Genomic DNA, 17,500 nt, shown 5'->3' with positions numbered 1-17,500 from the left:
ATTTTATGGTAATTAGGACCACATATCCAAATCACGGACACGGTAGTGATTTTCTTTGTTTTTTTTTTATGAATTATTAATGTGTTTGAGAAGTGTAGATAACTGCCAGCTATCCTGCTGGAGACATTTGACCTTAATAAGTAGACTTTACACAGTGATTTAATGCCACTCACATAGGCTGTATGTTGGAGATATGCAAAACAAACAGTCACTCAAAGAGGATTTAAACAATAAGTTCCGCTATAAAAGGGCAAGCCCCTCCTCCATTTCACGCCTTTGTGGGCGTGAGATGCAAATTTTGACACTGTGCAGTCGTGGTAAGTTTTTGACTCAAAAGTCCTCTGAAAAATATGCCTCAAATTTTATAATATCAAATTCTAATTTGTTTAACAAGGGTTATTCTGAAAACTAAGCCAATTTATCAGTAAAAGCCGAAGAAAAAGACACATGATGTTTGTCAGTTGTTTACACTGTGATGGTTGATTGACAACTGAGGGCAAGAATGGCCTAGCCAGGCCCCCTTTTATACTGGAACTTTCTGTTTAACTTTTGAGCTTTTCTCATTTTATTTAGGTTGATTTTGCTAACAAGTACATTGGCGGAGGTGTTATAGGAGAGGTGAGGCATACCTACTTGTCGTTGTTCTTGTCTCTCATTCCTATGTAGTTTTTAATACTCGTTCCTGTATCTCTTTAAAGAGCAGTGCCTCCCAGTTTGGTACAGCGCATCTCAGGATGGTACTAAAAATAAACACTCTGGTGCCTACTGATCCAAAGTTATTTTACCTGGTTCATGGCTATGTGGGAAAAGAAAAGATCTTAGCAAAGCTAGTGCAATCTAAACAGAAAATTGTGGGCATGTGTGGTTACCCTCAATTTTGTTCTTGGATTTCACTAGCCCTTACTAAAACGTGCTTTTTTGAATAGTCTTAAACTGCGCAAGAACACTTCTGTATTTTGAGGCACTGTCCTTTATATTCCTTTTGCCCTTCTCTGTCGAAACGCTGTGATTAATATTTGTCTCTGGCATTATTTTTATTAAATTGTTGTTAGACAGTAAGTAGTCAGTCGTGTGTCGCTTTGATAGCAGATCAAGTTTGTGGTGTAGTGTTATTAGGTGTTAAAAGCACAGAATAATTTCAAAAAAAAGACAGTCAGTTCAATCTCTTTATGAAAGAAACATTACCTTCCTTGGTAAAACTATGCACCACGTTTCACATACAAGTGCAAATGTTATGCACAAATGATTTATTATTATCATTTTCGATAAACTGACAATGCCACATTCTTTACAGCAGATTAAACCCGCTTAGAGACTATAAATTGCTACCTGGCATTTGCCAACATTCAACTTTAAATGTTTGGTTTTGACGCAGTCATTGCTCTAACATCGCATACGGAAGATCTCTGTTTTGCTAATAAATCAATTTTAATTCAGGGCTGTGTACAAGAAGAAATCCGCTTCCTTATATGCCCTGAATTGATCATTTCTCGGCTGTTTACTGAACGACTGGATAACAATGAATGTATTTTTATATCAGGTAATGTTCCAGACATTGTCGTTATTATTACTATCATCATCATCATCATCATCATGATCATTATCATTTTCTCCTGCTGTCCTTTTTTGCCCGTCCGTCCACTCATGTTTTTTTCCCTAGCTTTCTCACACTACAAGCTCCACATTCCACAGAGCCACAATAAAAATATTGGGATGAGTGCAGTTCTAGAAACAAAACAAAACTATTCTTCTCCCTGCCCCTTGGTAGTTAACTATCAGAGTTCGCTTGTTCCACTAATCGAACTCACGCACCAAACTTGCCAGTTGAAACGAATAATAGACGGAGGCGTGAACTTTACCTGTGTTGCGGCCATCAGAGAGCATTGAAACATTCACAGGTTGCATGAAAATGGATTGTGTTTTTCTTTTTTTGTTTGTGTTTAGGTGCTGAACGTTACAGTGATTATGTTGGGTATGCGCACACGTTTAGATGGGCTGGGAACCATGTTGATCAAACAACACGGTAAGAACAAGAGTTTAGCTAGTTTGTGCAGCGGGTGGGATTAGCTGCACGGCGGCAAAGGTTTGTAGGCAGAGCTGCGGGGACAATTTGCACGAGGCGCGAACAATACCTCTAGCATTAGCTTGGTGAAGACTGAAGCTGATTAACAGTTAAAGTATTTATTGATCTCGATTGCTCTGGAGAAGGAAGGTTACTGGAAGAATCCGATCAAAACTTGCTGTGGAAGGACGGTGCCTCCAAACACAGCGGTATTTTTGCGAAGCTTGTGACCATGGGAAAAGCAGATCTTAGTATGGGCTATTGGAATCCAGAAAGAAAATTGGGGGTAGCGGGGCATTTTTACAGATAACTGAAAAACAGTAATTCTATAAATCTTTCAAAAAAACAAAGCAATGTATGGCTTTTTTTTCCAAATTGAAACACCAATTTTCTTTTTATACCAATAACCCTGCCGAGATCTGCTTTTCCGGCATTGTTATGAACCCGCAGTAATATCCCTGAATAATTAGGCGCCGCCCATAGGAAGCCGAGTTTCTCAAACTATCCCGTGATACGCAGGACGTATGCGCAGTAGCAAACGCTGGCATCGTCCTTAAGAGTGTCCCTAGTCGCTGCGTTTTTTATAACACTAGAAGAAGGACGTTTGGTTCCTTTGGAACACGCTGTTGCATTTCATGCAGTTTGGTTGTGAGTTCAAGGGACCGCTTTGAAGTCCAAGTTTAGTCAAAGTTAATAACTTTCCTTCTAAATTGTCGGCAAACTGGCAAATAAGAAAATTTAATAACTGAAAAGGCTGCATTTTTACCAACAACTGAAAGACGGCCTTTTTAACTGCCAGCAAGGAAATGTGATTTCTTAAATTAAATTAGAGATGGCAACTGAAATGACTGTTCCTTAACAGTGTTAAAATACTTCCGAACTGTGTTGTCTAGATCGCTATAAACCCGGGGGTTTTCCAGATAGTGACAAACGTTCGTTGTTTTCCTCACAGAGATTCGTGGGGCCGGCGTTGTTCCAGGTTGGTCGCCATAGATGCACATATATTTCGCTGTTATACAGATCAGTTTGAAGCAGGGCTCTTAAAACGAGAACTCGAAAAGGTGAGACGCCTTGGTTGTTATAAAAGAAGGGTTCTTAGCTACCCTGGCTATTTTACAGGCACTCTATATAGACTGCAAAACAGTCGTATTTTTGTGTTGGTCTGTCAACGAATGCGTGGTCTTTAAACAAAAGGTCTGGCGCGAGGGTATAATATACGGAGAGTTGGACTGGGGAGAGACGCCTCACACGCTTGTCAGGCGCGCGCGCTTCACGCGCGAGGATCCCGCTTTTGGTGCTTCGCGCCTTTCGATTGATTTGAGGTGGCTTACTACAGTATTTTTGACAAAATAAATATCGCGCGCGCGCATACTGTCACGTAAGCCCCACGCGAGTAGAAATCACGCGAGCTCCCAAGGTAAACCCCAAAACAAACATGGCGGCCGCGAAAAAATTTTTCAATTTGGTTTGCCCTTTAGTAAATTGCTTGTGAACGGTTGTTCCCCCGGCCGAAGAGTCATTATTGGGCTTCCCTTTAACAGATGTTGGAGTCTAGGCTTTCGAAAAATATTGTTTTGACCCGTGAACGAAGTTTATCGTGCTAGCGCAGTGCTCCACATATTATAAACAAAACGATTCCTGAGAAACGTTGAATGAATTGACTGTAAAATGTAAGGTAGCTGCTGTTTCAATCGCTTGCGGGGCTCCATAAAACAAACCCAAAGCCAGCTCTCGCAAAGTTCACTTGCTTGGTTTCACATGAGTTCGCAGAATGATCATTCTCGTCCCCTGAAGAGCTCGCGGTGATTTCACTGCTATTGCGCGTGCGGGTTTTCCCCAAAATTAGCGCATGCGCGATACAACTTTCATTGAGGTCGCAAAAAGAGACTTTTAGGCGACAAATTCTCAAAAAGTAGTCATACAACCCATGCCCAAATTTTGAGAACTGGCAAAACTCACCAAGTATTAACCTCAGGCATTTTTTTGTAGAAATCTGTAAGACAGATTTTTATTAATTTAAAATATGGCTAAATTACAGCATTTTCCTCTGTGATGAAAATTCTGTCTTACGGATTTTTGTTTTCTTTAGCAGAAATGTTTATTCATGGCTACTCTTCAAATCCTGAAATTTTGAGCTAAGTTCATACGGCTAGTTTTGGAGGTGGAAACGTTCAAAACATCTTGTTTCCAGTCCTTCTCCGAGAAATCGGCCTGCTATTTTTGTTGTTTTAGAGCTTGTCAAAATCGTTTTGAGATGAAAATCATCTTTTCTCACTGTTGTAGTAACAAACAACACCAAAAAAAAGTTCGTTCTTGCTGTTTTCTTTGCAATGGAATGATATCTTATTTTATCTACTGAAAACTGCAGTAAGCCCCCTTAAGGACGGTGTCTACTAATACAGCGCGCGGTTTATGACCATGCGTGAAAAGCGTATTTTAGCAAGGGCTGTTGGAATCAAGAAAGAAAATTGGGGGTAACCACGCATTTTTCAGAGATAATTAAGCAACAATAATTCAAAAAAGTGTAAAAAACAATGCAATGTATGGAATTTTTTTCCATATTGAAGCTTTATTATCTCTGAAAAATGCATGGCTACCCCCAATTTTTTTTTGGATACCAAGAGCACTTGATAAGTTCTGCTTTATCCGCATAGTTTTAAACCGCGCAAAATATCCCTGTATAAGTAAACATCACCCATAGGAAACCCGAGTATCTCGAGATGCGCAGAACGTATGCGCAGTAACAAAAGTAGACACCGTCCTTAAGAGAAAAAATCGACTGTTCGTTCGGCTACACTACCTCTGCCCAGCTTTATAGCGAAATGAAGTTAACAGACTCATCCATGATAGGGGTTAACTCCACTTACCCAAATGATATAGGTATTCTTCTTTAGCCCTGTGCTACAAATCCAAGATTTATTGCGGTATAAGGGAGCTTAAGCAACGACGGCAACGGCAACGAAAACGCCGCAAAACAATAGGTTAAATGAGCAAAAACAATCGCTCTGCACGTACGTTTTACACTTCGGTACATTTCTTTGCTGTCCTCTGCAAAACAACAACGTGAAATTACCACATTGAAGGTTTTGTGGAGAACGTGAACGCAGGACGGTGAATTTTTCATTTCCTTTCTTAACTTGTACGCCGCTCCTACCAATTTGTTTCCTGGATAGTTCGCCATTTTTGTAAAAGTTTAGCGAGTTGAAATAATTTCGAAGTAGCACAAATGAAATAAAGATATATTTTCGGGTGACGTTGTCGTTGCCGTTGCCGTCGTCGTTGCTTAAGCTCCCTATTACAATACTGTACGCACGGCTAACCGTCATCTAATATCATAGCAACATTGTTAAATGTTGGCTGCAGAATGTTTGACCGAAAGCAAAACATCCATTCAACAGAACATGTTGGTTAAAGATCACCTAACATTGAATGTGAAAAGTTCTAACATTGTCAAAATGCTGCACAACAATGTTGGGACGTCTTTCTGGGGCTTTGCAAAAATATCAGGTAAAAAGGAAGTTGACTGTATAATGACAGAAACAACGCAAATGGAATTAACTTTGCATTAATACAGTCACGAAAACACGTACCTTTTTCTTGTGTCCAACTTTTTTTTCAAACACTTTTTATCTTTCAGGCGTATTGTGGCTTTTATTCTCCCGTTGAAAAACAACATCTCCCAGCAATTGCTACTGGCAAGTTTCATGTTCAATTTATAGTTATTACATTATGCTTTACTTCTATCCTTGACTCCGAGCGGTCATTTCAAATGTCTAGGATGAGGGATTTTAGCTCTCCTCCGATGGCCTAACTGTACAACCCCGTCCCGTAGTTTTTTTTTTTTTGTTTGTTTGTTTTTTTGTTGTTGTTGTTTTTGTTTTTTTTTTTTTTGTTTTTGTAAATTTTAAGTTGAGTTTGTAGATTACAGTGACCGTTACTACTGACAGGACAAAATAATATTATTTTGTTACATCTTGTTCAGAAGCGGCGATTTAAGACATTAGATTTGCAAATCTTTCACTAGATTTTACAATATTATTTTGTATACCGCCATTCAAATATTCGTAAACTGAATTTTCCAAGCTCACTGTCCCGTATCGTCGATTCTACGGGAACGATATAAGACTAAAACTGAGGTGCTCTTTCGATGACGTTGCCTTCCTGTCCCAGCCGACATTTACAAGAATCTTGACAAATCTAAGGGGCTGTTAACCACGCCAATAGACTGTTCTATCAGATGACCGTTGTATGTTTCACTGTTCAGTATTATTAAAAATGCAATTGCAGAGTTTTGATTGGTTTAGCTGCCATGACCCATAAATATCCCAAATCACAAGATCTAGCAATATTCCGAGGTTGTTTTTCACAGTTAGTCAACTCGCACTTGTTGGATACGACATGGTCACAGCCAGACTATCCATCATCTCGTATCCAACGCACTCGTTGTATAATCGTAAAATATTTCCTTCTTAGGAAACTGGGGCTGTGGAGCATTTGGTGGAGACTCCCGGGTGAAAGGTATTTCACGAAAACTGTATAAATAGACAAACGATTACTTGTATCGAGATTATTTTAGTGCGTCAATTTTGTCCTTTGGCTTCATCACTTGGATTAACGGGGTTAGTTTCTAAAGAAGCTGTTGTGCTGTGTCGGCGGGGAGTAGAAACGAATGTTTGGTTTATCAACAGAGTTGATAACTAAAGGTAAATTGGCCACCGTAAAGAGATTCGAGAGTGCTGACTTTTTGAGCGTTAGTCCTTCGTCAGAACCCTCTGACGAAGGGCTAGCGTTCAAAAAGTCAGCACTCTCGAATCTCTTTACGGTGGCCAATTTACCTTTAGTTATCAACTCTGTTGATTCATAACTTGGCTTACTCGCGGATTTCTAAGGTTTCGCTTTTCCAACAATTCTTCAAAGTTCGTGTTTCGACGTGTTACAAAACTATTACCCACTACAAACACCATTTTTTTCTTTTAGTAATTGTCTTACCATTGATAGCAACTCTTGTTTCTGTTCTCCCGTTCAGGGTTGATTCAAATGATGGCGAGTGCGTCTTGCTCCAGGGACCTTGTATATTTTACGTTTGGCGACGCTGTAAGTAGCTCGCAAATTTTGTCCTTAGAATTATTCCCCAGTACTTGTGAGACTCTTGGATGTTTGCATACACACCAGTGAAATCTGCCTCAATGAACTGTACTGGAAACTGTTTGGTCGTTTGCTCAAGTTTCGTTCAATTTTAAGTAACGTATTTGGTTTACCCTAACCCATTAACCCTTAAAATCAAAGAACAAATTCTCTTATCTTGTCCCCATACTTTTCTTATAAAAGTACTGAAGAGAAGTTATTAAAATATCAAGAAAATCCACCTTGGGTGATCATTTCCTTAATTCTCATGACCTCGGGGGTTGAATAAGCATTGATATTACAAGGAGAAATTTGATGCTAATCACTTAGAAGAAGAAGACAAGTACACCACAGAAAACTTTGAAGAATAAATAATGGTTGTTTTTGACGTTTAAAGATGCTTTGCTTGTTCGGTTGTTTATTTATTTATGTATCTATTTATTTATTTATTTATTTATTTGTTTATTTATTTTCAAGCTGATAATAGGATTGCCGAGCAGGTGTGTAGGCACACTGTATGCTGTTCCGTGGTTCTTGGGTGTCCATATATCAATTTTTAACTTCAAATTCTAATTTTTAAACTACATCAAATCTTAACTATTTCTTATTTCTCCAAATTTTACTACTCTTTTGAGAAAAACTATCTCCTCCCAAATATACCTAAAAATCACCAAAAAATTTACAAAACACCCCAAAACATTGATTTGTGTTTTGAGCATAGGGTTTTTGTATTGCTTGAAACGCGAACGAGATATTTCCATTGATCCGATTTTTAGCGGCGTGAAAACGGCTTTCAGGTGTACCCCCGCTTTAAATGGTTTGAATCATAGCTCAGTGTGATATGTTTTATGTTCTTCAGGAGCTAGCAGAAGATCTTCTCAGTATCCACTCGTTTATAACAGAAAGAAAGTTAACAGTTGGTGAGTGGGCCATTGTTACAGAGAATTGCATGACACAGGAGCCCATGTTAATATTGCGTTACATGATTGCATGACAACCTTAACTGAGCAATGTATTGCGCGTAGAAGCGAAATTGATGTTGACAAATCTATCTAAACTATCACGGGGAAAGACTGACTCAAAACGCTAAATTAGACAAAAAATAGACGGACAGCCTATGACATTACGATAAAACTGACCAGTTAAGGACGGTGCCTACTTTTATTACTACGTATGCGTTCTGCGCATCTCGAGATACTCAGGTTTTCTGTGGGTGGTGCCTTCTTATACAGGGATATTGTTGCGCAGTTTAAAACCATGCGGAGAAAGCAGAACGTTTGGTATCCAGAAAGAAAATTGGGGGTAACCATGCATTTTCAGAGATAATAAAGCTTCAATTTGGAAAAAAAAACGCCATCGATGCTTTGCATTTTACTGCTTTTTAGAATAATTTCAATCGCGATCTTCTCCCTCCACGCCTGTGATTGCCCTCAGGATTTCAATTTTTATTCCGTTTTTGTTTGATGTATCTCCAGCTGATGTCTGGAACCTGATGCAGCGATATGGCAAAGAAATTCGTGCGGCCAGCTCCGTGACAGTCAAACTCTACCCATTCATGCGACAACTACAGGACAAATACGAGTGTGACACGGACGATGAAGCGGCAACAGCAAACGAAGAGTGTGAAGCTACCCTGAGTTACAGCCTGGAGGCTGAGTCAGAGACTTACAAGGATAACACACCGTAGAGGTGTTGTGACAAGATGCTATTGTCGAGTCACCCGTCGCGTGACGCTTAGAGAATTAAGTGTCATGGAACATCATTGAACTAAAACTGAATGTAAACTATGAACAGTACAAAATAGTTTTTGTGACTGTAAGAAACAACGACACTTTGAAATATTTAAACCATGCGTTCTCTTATTCTGTTCAACCACAACGTTGATAATACAATGACGAACCAATATTTAAAGAAGACTGTTGTGAAAGTTGTACCATTAATAACCCTTTGAAGTCTTTTCCATAACTATAGGAAAAATGCGCTAAGCCTAAATCAAGTTGAATTACCCCCCCCCCCCCCCCCCACGGACGACTTAAATGTCAAGTCTTGCCCACGAAATAAATGAGGAGAAACGACCAGAAAAGGCAAAGAGGTACTTTATTGTGATCATTTGAGGCTAATTAAACTTTATCAAGTCGAAATGCATTTCATCATGGCTGATTTGAAACACATTGCTGTCCAGCGGGCCCCACCGGCCAAAAGAAACAAGTGACTCTGGTCAGGGGAATGCGTATTAAAGTGAATAATCGTCTGATTCTGATTCTGGTTTTTGATTGAGTGTCGTAAACCAAAATTAAAGTAATTACTCTGACCAATCAGAACAGATGTGAACAGCGCAATGAACCAATCAGAATTCGAAGCAAGTACACGTCGCGGCAAGCGCGGGAAAACGCGTGCGAGCAAGTCATAATTGGCTTTGGTTTGGTTTTTTTTTTCCCAGTGGCGGGGCTGTTTTTATTTTTGTTAGTTTGTTTTTGTTTAATTTAACTATTCTTCAAAGGAGCTTCGAGCGGGCTTAAGACTAACATTTTCAAGAAAATCCTTGATGTAATCGACATCAACCTAAAAGATGTCAAGAAATCCACGCGTTCAAGACTGTGAACGAAAAAAGTGACTTTATGACGCTATTGGACGAAAACAAGCTTCGCACCAAAACGAGGCCGTGCCTCGTGCACGTCTAAGAAAATGTGTCCCACTTGGGAGGGAAAGACGCTGTCGCGTCCTATATATAATGTTTTCACCATCATCAAGTTTTCGGAGCTCCCTCGGCGGGTGGACCGGTAAGGGTGGGACTCTACAGAGACTCTGCGCCCAGTAACTCTTCCCCAATGAGGGGGAAATACAAAAGTGAATGCAAGGCTGGGACTACGGCAAAGGGCAGATTTATGAGGGGGGTATGGGGGATCAGAGACGGGGGAGCATTTTGCTCAAATTATTTTTTAATTTTTTTTATTGTTATATTAACATGTTAAAAGGCGCGTTTTAACTTGTATCTACTTCAGATGGATGTATCTGCCACTGTAAATTCGATTTAAATGTTGAGAAAGCTATGTTCTTGTCCCCCATTAAGGTGGGGCTCTACCTAAATTTGAGTGAGATTTGAAGAGGTTTTAAGAATAGATAGAAGAAAGAGAATGATTTTTGGAACACTAGCAGACAGTCGATAACCACCCAAGAGCACCCCAGGTTGCTAGTGGACTAACTTGGTATCCGTCTATTAATTATTAACTACAAATTCTAATTTTAAAAATTCACTAAGTCTTCAACATTTCTTATTTCTTTTAATTTTACCAATCCTTCAAGAAAAATTATTTCCTTCCAAATATACCTAAAAATCGCCCAAAAATTCATAAAACACCCCAAATCATTGATTTGTGTTATGAATGGAGGGTTTTTTAAGCGGCGTGAAAACGGCTTTCAGGTGAACCCCCACCTTAAGTCGCAGTGTTGGCTACAGGTTTCTATCTTTAGCCATCACTTCTAGGGGTAATTTCAGGATGAATTGCAGGATTATATTACGGAAAAAGGCAGCACAATAGTAGATTGGTATATGTGTGATAACAGATTTTGGCCTGGGAAGGCACTTAAACAGATCTCGGGGCAAGACTATGCAAACCTGGGGAGAACACTCCCTGGCTGCGGGAAGGCTGGGATCTGTTACAGGAACGTTATCTAGGAGACATCTTTGGTCCAACAGTCGAGTTTTAATCCAATACGCAACCAAAGAATATTTTACAAAGCATTTGTATTTATGACAAACTACAGAAGCGACGCGATTGGGGAAAAGGTCTAACACAACGTCTTATGCGCTCTTTAAAACATAATTAGAGGAAATGGAATTAAGCTTTTATAACATTTTAAAATAACTTTCAAAAGAATACTGGTAAATAGCAGTTTAATAACAGGCTACGCAGGTTACAATAACACTTTAACGCTTAATTACAGTTATGATCTTATTAAACAACAGCAGATAATAGTCACGGTTATTGAAATGGAAACTCTGAGTGAATGTTGGCTTTTACAATATTATTTATCAGCGATGCAAATAAACTTGTTAATCCTATATTCCTCCCTTACATATGGAACAATTTTTAAAGCCGTAGCATCTAAGGATCGCGGGTCCGTCCATGCACGATTTACTAGCTTGTTCACAAGCACGCGCGTGCATTAATATTGATTTTTATTGAGCTGATGCCTTCGTCTTACAATTTCTTCTAATACAGTTTTAAGCTGGTTGCATTTTAAAGATTGCCTCGTAACCAGGCGCGATCTACAAGAGGAAGTTTGGGAACAAATTTTCGAAGCACGTAAAGCACCTTGGGAAGAGCCTTCCCATGGCTCGTTGCGTTGACCATGTTTCATTCTGACGAGCAAGTTAGGTTCTCTTTTTTTTTTCTTGTACAAGTAGTGCCTGGGTATGAGGCAGGTTAAAAGACAACAAACAAACCAAAAAACAAAAAACCTCGAATCCGCTGTTTTCTTATTTGGTCTCGTAAAACGTTTCTATTTCGTCTGGTTGGAAAGTATAGGAACCTGCCAAGAACGTTCTGGCTGCAATGGTCTTGTACGCGATACCTTTTGGTGGTGTGTAGGTGTGACCAAGGTCGGTGTAGGAGCGTGTATTGGTTGATGCTTCGTTAGAAATTAACAAGTCAAAGCCGCCCCCGAAGGTTGGTCCAAGCGCTGCGTTGTTGTACACAGCTTTACCATTGTTTCGATTCAATGGTAATTTAGTTGCCGTTATATTCATGTGGTTCACTAATGAGAACAAAAATGCGTAGGAATCTAAGACGTATCCAATTGATCCGCCACCTATTGGCAAAATAAAAAGAAATGGAAACCAAAAATGAGAAATTATTGATTCTGCTAATGTCGCTGACTCAGCTTCCTCACACCAAAAAAGATGCCTGTTGTGGGGCTGTAGAGTGTTATTTTTCTTTCGGACAAAAAACTTTTGAATGAATATCAATATATGTAACATATATTTGAACTGCGGATGAAAAGATCAAATAGAAGAACGATCCAACTTAAAGCAGTTGCGAAAAGAAAGCTTGAAAAAAATTCAGGCTTGAACTGAGCCATTAAGCCAACTGGGAGCTGGCCATTCTGTAAATTCGTTATATATCCGTGATGGATGAACAAATGAATATGAATATATTCATTCATATAACTACGAGGATCTTTCTTCTTTTTAAAAAACTTTCTGACGTTTATTGGCACAAAATGAAATGAAAACTTTCGGCGAAATTCGGGGAAATTTCCTCTTTAGATATAAGCCTCTTGAAATTGAAATTGTATTACTATTTTAAAATATAACCTGGAGCATCACTCATGATCAAGAAGGCAGTTGATGGTACATACTAACATCACCCACCCTTACATTACTCGTGACAACTCCTGTTAGCCCGTGAACAGGCTCCCAAGTGGGGTCTAGGGCGAAGCCAAAAATCGAGCTTTCTTTCTTCCTCGCCCCATACCGCGCTCCGCTCGCCCGGCTCGCCGATTTTTCTTTTCGCCCTCGGCTAGCTATACCCCACTTGGGAGCCTGTTTACAGGCTAAACTCCTGTGTACTCGTGTAACGGCCTTTCCACAGACTTGTTTATCATTTAGATTAAAGTTCCCATAAAATCAGTTTCTTAAGGTAGCCTTACTAACCAGTCCCTGCGTATTTCTCGCGTGAGCCGGAATTTAAATTTTCGAGGGAAATAGTGTTCCCATAAGCAGTGGCTAGAAAACTGAAAGACTGATCCGTGAAAAATTTGTGACATGGACTCGGCATAGGAGCTGTACGTTCCGGGAGGTGGAGGCCAAGGAATGATTCGGTTGGGTGTATGTTAACTGTATGTATTCGCGAGTTTATATTTAAAATTTTAAGGTATGTTTCTTTTCACTGGGTCTAAATTTTCCTACTCTGACATGTTTTCTCACTTAAAATTAAACACGACAAAAATAAAGTGACTTACTCCATGAAACACTAATATAACCCCCAAAGATATACTTTGCGGCAACCTGGATGATGGTAACAGTCGGTCCTTTTAAGTCGCACAGAGAGTGGAATGTCGATGCAGCCCAGCCATCACGTGACGCTCGCCAGCAGAGTTTCCAGCGATGTTCGCTCTGCGCAACCGGTTGTAGCATGTTGGTTAAATTGGCCAAGTGTTCCGTGTTCTTTCCTACAATGACAGAATTTTCCAAACCATCTGCATTGACATCTACAGAGCCCCCAGAACTGCAATTAGAACCTGAACCTGAATAAATACAATTAGTCACATTAGTTATGCTTGCTCGCCTCACTCAAGTTTAGATTCGTTTATGTAATGGTCGTTAACACCGCCTGTCTAGATTAGCTCGCTATTTGCAGGCGGGGTTCATTTGTAAGTAACGTTTGAAAAACTTAATAAAACTTGAACTTGAACTTGAACTTGATTTTCTATTTTCCTCGTAGGCAAAAAGTTCCATCCGAGGTTATTGATTCTTGAACAATTAGCTGAGAAAATGAGGGCATGGCTCCCTAGCTCGCAGCCGTTCTCAATTCTGTGTCCCGGAGGAGTGTTGCGTGATGAGACATGGAACGGCTGTGCGCGAGGATCGATGGAGATATGAGGGCAGGCCCTGGCACCAAACTGAACACGCTAAGAATTAGAAATGAGCATATGGCGCCATGGCGGCCAGCCAGGCTTTAGTATAGCTCTGCCAATTTTCGGCATTCCCTGCAATTATGTAGGCATCTTGACTTATTTGTTCAATATGGCGGCGTTAGAAGGTACCAGGAAACTTCTTGAGGAAGAAATAAGACTGCTGCGGTCGAAATTGCTTTCCATTGAAGAGAAATTTAATGCTTTACAAAAGTCAATCGACTTCGTGTCCAGTAAATACGACGAGCTAGTGAAGCAGATCCAAGGATCAATGACAAAGTGGTAGCGCTAGTCAGCGACGTTAAGAATGTGAAACGAGACCTTAGTGGTACACAAAAGCGTACCCTGGAGCTAACTAAAGACATAGACGATCTCGCCCAGTGTCAGCCAGGAGAGACTGTATTGAATTTTCTGGTCTTAAACCAACTTCAAAATTGAAGCTTTATAATCTCTGAAAAAACACAGTTACCCCACAATTTTCTTTTTGGATACCAAGAGCACTTGCTAAGTTCCGCTTTCTCCGAATAGTTTTAAAACGCGCAAAAATATCCATGTATTAGTAGGCACCACCCCATAGGAAACTCGAGTATCTCCAGGTGCACAGAATGTATGCGCAGTAACAAAAGTAGGCATCGTCCCTAAGTAATAACTTTCTCTTCACTCACCTTGACCACCTTCGTCGCAAGTTTCAATCATAGTGGAGAGATCATGAAGTAGCACGTTTTGAACCTCAATTAGTTTCTTAATCGCTTCTATCTTTTCATTCATCTCATTGTCCTTGCAGCATTTCGCATACGCCAACACTATAAGGGGCAGCACAAGAATTATAACTATTACCACCATTCCCCAAAGTCACTTGCTATATATACGTACGTGATTTAAAAGCAGCCGAAACTTTGACTTGCAACAGTAGACTCAACAATGCCCTTTCTGGTCGATTGAGCAGTTCAGTCAAGTGGCGTTCTTTAAACTGTCGCTGAACTTGTTCTGGTTGTATATATTCACTAAATAACCAGGATTTTTACTGCTGCATATTTGCTACAATAATGATTATAGGCCAAGGGCTTGAAATGAGTTGTGCTAATCAGCCCTGAAGTTCCGAATGCCCTGTTTATAGTTCCGACCTCCGAAGATGGTGCTACAGAACTTAATTTAGCATGGTGACCCCTAATACCGAGGTACACTCTGGTTTTTTTTATAAGAACGTCTAATTTTGGAGCTGAGGCTGAACGTTCTTATATTTTTTTGCGATTTGAGGCTGAAAACGTTCTTAAGATGTTCTTAAATTACATGGTATACACTACATGTATTTCAGGACCAGGAAACCTTTCAAGGTGCATTGCCTGCTGAGATATAGTATCAAGAACTGCTGATTATGACAAACCGAGATGTGTGTCACCATTTTTAATGTTATACAAAACATGCCCTTACATTTGTTACCTTGATGTTATGTACAGATTACCAAAATTAATTTAGCATGGTGACCCCTAATACCGAGGTACACTCTGTTTTTTTTTATAAGAACGTCTAATTTTGGAGCTGAGGCTGAACGTTCTTATATTTTTTTGCGATTTGAGGCTGAAAACGTTCTTAAGATGTTCTTAAATTACATGGTATACACTACATGTATTTCAGGACCAGGAAACCTTTCAAGGTGCATTGCCTGCTGAGATATAGTATCAAGAACTGCTGATTATGACAAACCGAGATGTGTGTCACCATTTTTAATGTTATACAAAACATGCCCTTACATTTGTTACCTTGATTTTATGTACAGATTACCAAAATAAAAACGTTCTTAATTGACTCTCAGCCTGAGGAATGTTCTTCATACGTTCTTAAAATTTTGGTTCATCTCAGCCTCGACGTTCTTATGAAAAAGGTTCTTATAAAAAAAACAGAGCGTCATTTCACAGTTTATGAATACAGTCGAACCACCCTTGCGACCACCTCTCATTAGCGACCACTTTTCCAAAATACCAAAAGTCAAATCACTACAGATGGAATCTCTCGTAGGCGACCACCTCTCATAAGCGACCACCTCCCGTAGGCGACCACTTTTAGAGATGATTGTTTAAAATTTTCAATTGTTTTTAACCTCCCGTAGGCGACAACTTGACACACAATCTGCTGTATCTCTCACGGGCAGAAATTGAAAAATGTGTCACTGTAACATATCAACGACAACAACAGTTTATTCAGTATTTCCATATGTATACATGGCATTACCGACTTAATAGAGCTATATAATATAAAATCTGGCTACATCATTACAGCGGACGCCGTAAATCTCACAGTCGGAGCTACCGGAAGTGTTTCCCGATATAGCTTAGCATTGAAGCAATTGATAAAACCAGTGGTGGTTGGACACGGTCCGAAGAGCATCATGGTAGCAGTAATTGGCCAATCACATCACCGTATTCTTTCACCAGCGTTTTTAGGAAGAATCTTCACGCGAATAATTGCTTCGTCTTATTTACTGTTTTATTCACCGTGTAGACGGCTTTTCTTCCAAATGAAAGGATTCAACAAGTGACGAGGTATGTAGGTGACCAGTGATTGTATTTTCTCATAATTTCCTTTGTTATTGTCGTCAATATTCGACTTCCTCGCAAGCTTGTCCAATATGGCCGCCTTTCTCCACGTGCAATGATCAATGAACGCGTTTGCTTTTTGACGCTATATCGTCAGGGTTCCAAGAAAAAAAGTTACATCCTTTGTTTAATAAAGAGTTGCTCTTAGATTTTAAGGCATCGCACCCCATCGCACCTCTCACCGTTTTTCTGCTATGTGCGTTTAAAGTTTGGCAATTGTGAGGAGCAAACAATGAGCGAGTCACGATGTAACACAAAGATTTATTGTGACGTTTTCCTCTTTGCTTGATTTGTTTCTAGGTTTACGACTAAAGCTCAAGTGAAAGCTCTAGCCAGCTGTTCTAAATGACCTGCTATTTCACCTCAGGACAAAAATGTTGATGCTAATTTGATCTCAATTGCACTTGACTATTGTCAGTAGCTGAAATATCTGGTGTGCTCGGCAAACTATGTGGAGTCATCCACCTTCACATTGGTGTACAAGATACACTTCGATGTAAACAGGCCCTTAGTTTATGAGGGGGGCATGCCTTTTGAGCAGAGTTCCCCTCAATTTGTATTTCAATATTTCTCCAATCCAATTCATCATTATTGGATATGTTGTAGATTTAAAGTTACAAGTACATGTAAAGGAGAAGGAGACATTTGGTGTGACTATAATACTGTAAAAGTCACCACAAACAGTCCTTCTCAGGACTACACTCACCCGGATGATCATAATTTACGTACATATGACATGACTCCTGGGTTCAAACCATTTACAACCAATTCATAATTATTGGATATGTTGTAGATTTAAAGTTACAAGCTAAGTACATGTAAAGGAGAAGGAGACATCTGGTGTGACTATAATACTGTGCCCCTTTTCCAAGTTTGATCTCAATAATCATTTGTAATTGACTATTGCCAGTGGCTGAAATCTCTGGTATGCTTTTTTTGCAAACTATGTCGAGTCATCCACCTTCACATTGGTGTGCAAAATACACTTCGATGCAAACAGGCCCTTAGTTTATGAGGGGGGGGGGGGGGCATGCCTTGTGAGCAGAGTTCCCCTCAATTTGTATTTCAATATTTCTCCAATCCA

The 17,500-nt window shown here is 39.7% G+C and overlaps 2 protein-coding genes and 1 long non-coding RNA gene across 4 annotated transcripts in view; 2 read left to right on the top strand and 1 right to left on the bottom strand.

The window, feature by feature from the left end:
* LOC146456636 (poly(ADP-ribose) glycohydrolase-like) overlaps positions 1 to 9,100 on the top strand; it is a 22,129-nt gene extending 13,029 nt beyond the window's left edge. The window contains exons 16-24 of the mRNA XM_085093062.1: positions 574 to 618; positions 1,438 to 1,540; positions 1,945 to 2,023; positions 3,015 to 3,123; positions 5,700 to 5,757; positions 6,536 to 6,580; positions 7,089 to 7,156; positions 8,046 to 8,106; positions 8,662 to 9,100. Coding sequence (XP_084949188.1) covers positions 574 to 618; positions 1,438 to 1,540; positions 1,945 to 2,023; positions 3,015 to 3,123; positions 5,700 to 5,757; positions 6,536 to 6,580; positions 7,089 to 7,156; positions 8,046 to 8,106; positions 8,662 to 8,873 — 780 coding nt within the window. The 3' untranslated portion in view covers positions 8,874 to 9,100. The remainder of the gene's footprint in view (positions 1 to 573; positions 619 to 1,437; positions 1,541 to 1,944; positions 2,024 to 3,014; positions 3,124 to 5,699; positions 5,758 to 6,535; positions 6,581 to 7,088; positions 7,157 to 8,045; positions 8,107 to 8,661) is intronic.
* Positions 9,101 to 10,876: 1,776 nt separating this feature from the next.
* The window catches only part of LOC146456634 (uncharacterized), a 27,963-nt gene continuing 21,339 nt past the window's right edge, over positions 10,877 to 17,500 (bottom strand). For both annotated transcript variants that reach the window (XM_085093099.1, XM_085093100.1), the window contains exons 3-5: positions 14,488 to 14,625; positions 13,151 to 13,435; positions 10,877 to 11,998 (exon numbers count right to left, since the gene is read on the bottom strand). In XM_085093099.1, coding sequence (XP_084949225.1) covers positions 11,667 to 11,998; positions 13,151 to 13,435; positions 14,488 to 14,625 — 755 coding nt within the window. In that variant the 3' untranslated portion in view covers positions 10,877 to 11,666. The remainder of the gene's footprint in view (positions 11,999 to 13,150; positions 13,436 to 14,487; positions 14,626 to 17,500) is intronic.
* Positions 16,799 to 17,500, top strand: part of LOC146456635 (uncharacterized) — a 1,270-nt gene continuing 568 nt past the window's right edge. The window contains exons 1-2 of the long non-coding RNA XR_014858774.1: positions 16,799 to 16,912; positions 17,225 to 17,500. The exon at positions 17,225 to 17,500 is cut by the window's right edge and continues 431 nt beyond it. This is a non-coding gene — a long non-coding RNA (uncharacterized LOC146456635). The remainder of the gene's footprint in view (positions 16,913 to 17,224) is intronic.

Source organism: Pavona decussata, unplaced genomic scaffold, assembly GCF_977016875.1.
Source record: "Pavona decussata unplaced genomic scaffold, jaPavDecu1.1 SCAFFOLD_254, whole genome shotgun sequence".
Taxonomy (NCBI): Eukaryota; Metazoa; Cnidaria; class Anthozoa; order Scleractinia; family Agariciidae; genus Pavona; species Pavona decussata.
This window is presented reverse-complemented; position numbering and strand designations above follow the sequence as displayed.